General features: G+C 36.4%; 1 protein-coding gene across 1 annotated transcript in view; it reads left to right on the top strand.

Annotated features, from left to right (window-relative positions):
* Positions 1-5555, top strand: part of LOC124275285 (centrosome and spindle pole-associated protein 1-like) — an 82438-nt gene that overhangs the window by 27213 nt on the left and 49670 nt on the right. The window contains exons 4-6 of the mRNA XM_046710766.1: positions 849-929; positions 1830-1934; positions 5221-5286. Coding sequence (XP_046566722.1) covers positions 849-929; positions 1830-1934; positions 5221-5286 — 252 coding nt within the window. The remainder of the gene's footprint in view (positions 1-848; positions 930-1829; positions 1935-5220; positions 5287-5555) is intronic.

Genomic DNA, 5555 nt, shown 5'->3' with positions numbered 1-5555 from the left:
GGGTAGGTTCATCTGATGTACTCTTACCACTACACCACGGGCGGTCTCATGTAGGTTGCATGTAGTCCTTTAATGTACCTGGATGGGATATCAGTGGTCTTCAACACTACAGAGTTGCCTCTATTGGAAGATGTAAAGAAATTGTCCTTGGTACCTTCCATTGTCATGAGGTGGATGAACACTATTTATGAGGTGAATTTGGCTTTATTACATTGCAGAATTCCAGCATGAGGGATGACTGAAATGGATTTGGGGTTGTAAAATACTTCACCTTGACATGCAATATTTATCATTATTATTTCACAAGACTACTAAGAATTCTTTGGGTGAAATATTTCAAATACTTGACCTACTTGTGAACTATGATAAGGGATGTACAAGAATTTGGGGTTAACTTGAAATCCTGTGCACTTCACTCGTGACACGTGCAACTTATTTATCATTATTATTTCACAAGTTACTAAGAATTCTTTGGGTGAAATATTTGTGTGCAAATACTTGACCTACTTGTGACTGCCATAAGACTATAGTTTGTTTTTAACTTGAATGGAGTCAGTTCTGATCTGAGAAGGAAATGACGTATCTAGATTAGCTAGCTTAGATAAAACTAAGAAGTGATAGAGGTACATTTACATGTCCATACTACGCTTTTAGAAACAGGAGATTCTGACAGACCAAAGATGCAAGTTTGATTTCTCACACCGATACAATGTACAGCCTATTCTTTGTTTGCCCACCTTTGAAATTGAATATTGCTAAAAGCCAAACTGATTTACTCCCAACAAAGTGAGAGATGTACTGGTAGAGGTGACATGGATGTACAAGTGTTACAACATCTGTGCTTTTAGAAACACCAGCGAGGTGGGCGTCGCCAAGAAGGGGAGTACAATGCCACAATTTCAGGTCTGAGAGGAGCAGATTCTGCCAAGGTGAGTTTGAAATAAGTGTTTTGGTGAACATCGGCTCAGTCTGGTGATTTGTGTGATGATTCCAGCATTCCAACTGTCATGTTGAGATTTGGCACAGAATTGTTCACATTTCCAAATTTTTATGTGCTTACACTGATAAGATTCAGTTGATCTATAAATGAGATGGTTGATGAGCAGTCCTTCAAGTTGACAGTATTGAGTTATGACAAGTGTGATGCTGAATATGTTGGACACATTGTTAATCCAGACATAGGGTTTTACATAAACTTTGAAAAAGTGGGAGTCATGGTGACCATTGTAAATGTTTTGGGAGTCATTTTCTAAATATGTGATTCATGTAAATATTAGTAAAATATTTCCTTTATCAATTCTAAATAAATAAGGGCTGTGAAAGCATATATTGCGATATCATCTTCTTTTGTAAATAATCTTATTGAGTGCATGGTCATAGTATTCAGTGGAGTTATTTGGATTCAAGGTACATTTATTTAAACAAATATTGCATCAGCCATGACTCATATGAAAATGTTTTGTTGCATTGTCCAAAATTGTTCAAAAAGGAATTTTGTCATGTAAAATGTTGAGACATTGATATGAAAATCCGACATTAATCTGGAATAACAGTTACAGGAATAAAATATCAGTGGACATTTCTTAAATAGGCAGCCAGGGTAGTAATAGACTTGTAGACCAGAATTCCAAAATATGGGTAGATAGAATTTGAATGAAGAAATACTTCATGAAATTGTTTCATATCTACAGTTAAGGTAATCTATGTGTTTTTAATGTGTCTGCAATATCTTCTTGTTTGAGGCTATGTTTACACATTATTACAGATACAGTTTATGGCATGTTCCCTATGACAAATCTTGTTCTAATAAACCACTACCCTGTACACAGTACTATTACCCTGAGAGGCCCAAGTCTGATAGTGATGTTCGAGGCAGCTGGTCTAAACCTTGGTTTGAACGTAACCGTAGTTACGTGGATTTCAAACCATTTTCTGTGAGTTATAATCAACTGGTCTTCTGACTGTCCAGTTAGCCCTTCACCCTAGCATGGCCTTCTAGTGTCCAGGAGTTCAAAGGGATCACACACAAACACCAGCAGACAGATATGTGGCACCATGCAATTCTGGTGTAAATTGACATCAAAAATGTAATTTTCATTGTCAGCTGAAAAAACCCAACCTTTTTATAGAAATGAATGATTTTAATCATATGTAATTATGTTAATTTTTAACATTGCATTTAGAGCTGAATAACGAAAATATAATTTTAAACATTTTACTGGGTTAATTTATATAAACATGTAATTTTGTTGTTTGGCTCATCTGTTTGTGTTTGCTAGTGGTTATCATCATGTTTGTTCACTGAATCCCACCGGACTGTAGGCTTGTCATTAAGACCCACCATCATAACTAGCTCATGATTAGACTAACGCTACCCTAGCTAGGGAATACTTATATCAGTCAAAAATATGATTTTAAAAAGTAAAATTTTATCATTTTACATTTTAGACCAGGAGCATATTCAGTATCTGAAAATCAATATTTAGTAGTGCTTGCCTTAGTCATATTCTCTCCTCTATAGGTACCTGTGTACATCATGCTTGTATTGGGTATTGAGGTCTATTAGACAGTGGTAGTGCTCTGTATTTGAGTTTAGATGCTGCAATATGACTATGAGATGTATTGCTATCTCACGTCAGGTCTAGGATATTGCTACAGTTCTGAATTCTTAAAACAAACAAACATGATACATATGTTTTGATTGATGTTTATTGATAACATATCTTAACGATACTCTGTCGTATCTCTATCTAGTGCAAGTATGTAGATACCTAACCTTGAGAACAGTTCCATGGAGGTATTGTTTTATATTCACCATGTATTGTTAACATGTACTCATTTTCATTAGAATGATTTGAGTTTTAATTTATGATTTTATATGATAATTATTGGTTAAGTGTTATACATGTTACAACCTACCCTGTTTCATCATGTTGCTATGCGTAGCCAGTATTCCACTGCTTGATGCCCCTCTAGACCCTGCAGCCTGCCCTGCCTAGCCACAGACGCTAGGCAAATCCTCTGTATACTAACACCAACTACTAATACTAGTCAGAGAAATGTCTATATCATGTCATTTATGTCATCCTTGATTGACAGATGGTTAATGTAATGTTTTGTTTCTTAATATAATGAGTATATTTTTGTACAGTGTTCTTGATGAGTTTTATCACTTTGTATTTAATTGAATATGGTGCCGATATTTCAGCTGACTCTATATGTGCTTGGTGATGAGGCTGGAGGGAGTTGGGAAAAGTCCTGATTCAGACGTTAGTACATGCTAACTGAAGCCAGATCAATGTATAAAAAAATAAATATCCCGATTTAATTTATCTTCAAAATCTTAATTTTTTTTAATTAAAATCAAACAGCATGTTTTGAAAAAGTATTTACTTTGATGCTTTCAAATATGTGTTTCATTTTCATTAAAACCAAAAACTAAATTGATCTGTCCTGAAGGCCTTGTCAGTGGTTTGTGTATTTGAATGATTTACCATGGTGTAGACAGTGAGACTTCCTTTCAGATGAGACAAAAGAAGTGAGCAACACAGTCTGTGTTTCATTTCCAAACATGAATTCAAAATGAGGTATGACTTGTTCTCTTATAGCTGGAGAAAACGAAACAGCGCAACGAAGAATACAATCAGTTTTTGAGAGAAAAAGAGGGTCAGAAAAGACCCCGAGGTCAAGTTGTAAGTAGCTCTGTGAAACTCTGGGCACACTCTTTACTGTTTGTCACTGTTGCCACTAGATTGTTGTCCTCTCTGCCTGCAGTGTTGTCACTTGACATTCCTCTCTCCTATGTGTGTCGGAGATACCACACAAACCCTTGTTACTGATATATGGGCATTCTTTGTTATTTCAGCCACTAGTCACATATGTGATGTGTGTGTCAGGGGTGAACTTGGTACAAGATGGAAACAGTAACCTTTGTATATATAGTATGCAGGGGAAAAAAAGAAGGGATCACATGAAAGCACAAGTGTTCCTTTATTTTTTTCCAGGTTTCTTCACAAGTTGGGCAATACAAAGCTTGTGAAAAAACGTGGAGAAAAAATAAAGGAACACTTGTGCTTTCGAGTGATCCCTTCTTTTTTTTCCCCAGTATATTATTACATGGCAAGAGATTTGTTCTTTGTCATGATATAGTTGATGTTCTGAATTAGCAGAGCACATGAACTCCTGGGCCCAGCTGCACAAAGCTATCTTAGCACACCTACACCACATTCACACACACACACTGTCACACACACACACACACACACACACACACACACACCTCCCCTTTTGCAAATTACTAAAGACCACATTGAAGTTGATGTTTTGCAATGGCGGAGCCAAGGTGGGATTAAGGGATTTTGAACTGACATGACAATATTTTAAGAGTTTCTATTTGTCTTTGCACTGTTTGTTATTGTCATTGTATCCCAATTGCATAGATCTTTGCTCATGATTTTGATCACCAGATAGTATGGTTCAGACTTGATTATTTACACACCTCTGCCATATACCTGTCATATTGCTGAATGTAGCGTTAAACAACAAACTCACACTAAGTTTGTAATGGTTTGTTGTTTTGAATTGTTTGAGTAAATATTTCTTGAGTGTAGTAGCTGCTATGTCTGAGTATGTCTTGTGACACACACAGCAGAGAGGGTCAACTGTTCACAGAGTTCATTGATTGCACAATGTTCTGGTTTTGGTTTTGTTAAAGTTTGACAAAATGTTGCTTTTTTCTTTTCTTTCTTCTGCAAGGGTGCAGTTTATCTATACAGCACAGAATTTATTTATATGTTATTGTTTTTTCAGCTTACTATATATTTAGTGCATGCATTGAGTTTAAAGTTTGTAGGCCTTCATAATAAAATACTTAAACATCAGACACTGCCCCCATTATTAAGTATTACTGTGATAATGACTCATGGTAACTTCAGGTTGTTTAATTGTTAATGTATTACTAGATAATCATCAAATGTATTCCCTTTTGTTAACCTGTCTAGAATGAAATCTGCAGATAGGACATCGCCACAATTTCCTAATTTCCAGTTAATGTCTGAAACATGGACACTTTTGTAAATTTGTACTACAAGAATTTCTTTTGAAAGCTGAATGAATGCACTAGATATAATTACTGTCATTTATTTCTGTATTTGCATACCTAGCATATGGTTATGCAAATATACTGTGATTTGAACATTTGAGATGTTTTCTCCCCTGCAGAAGCACGGGTATCATAAGAAACCCCCCTACTGGACCGAGCCAGAGTCAGCCATTGTGACTGCACTGGTACGCCACATATATTGTAACCATACATATCCTGTGTAGTCGTAGGCATACCATATATGACCCCTCCCCCTGGATTGAGCTGGTGTGAGCCATTGTGACTGCACTGGTATGCCTCTCATCCTGTAGTCGGACATACCTTGCATGGTCGTAGTAGGCTTCAGCCGTACGAAATCAGAAAATTGCCGATTCTGGGGCAGAAATGGTCCACAGTACCCAATGACGAGTGTTTGCATGTACATTTGGCCATATACAAAAAAGTGCCATGAAAA

The sequence above is a fragment of the Haliotis rubra genome, unplaced genomic scaffold (genome assembly GCF_003918875.1).
Source record: "Haliotis rubra isolate DU_JTF1 unplaced genomic scaffold, ASM391887v1 Scf2, whole genome shotgun sequence".
In the NCBI taxonomy this organism is placed as follows: domain Eukaryota; kingdom Metazoa; phylum Mollusca; class Gastropoda; order Lepetellida; family Haliotidae; genus Haliotis; species Haliotis rubra.
This window is presented reverse-complemented; position numbering and strand designations above follow the sequence as displayed.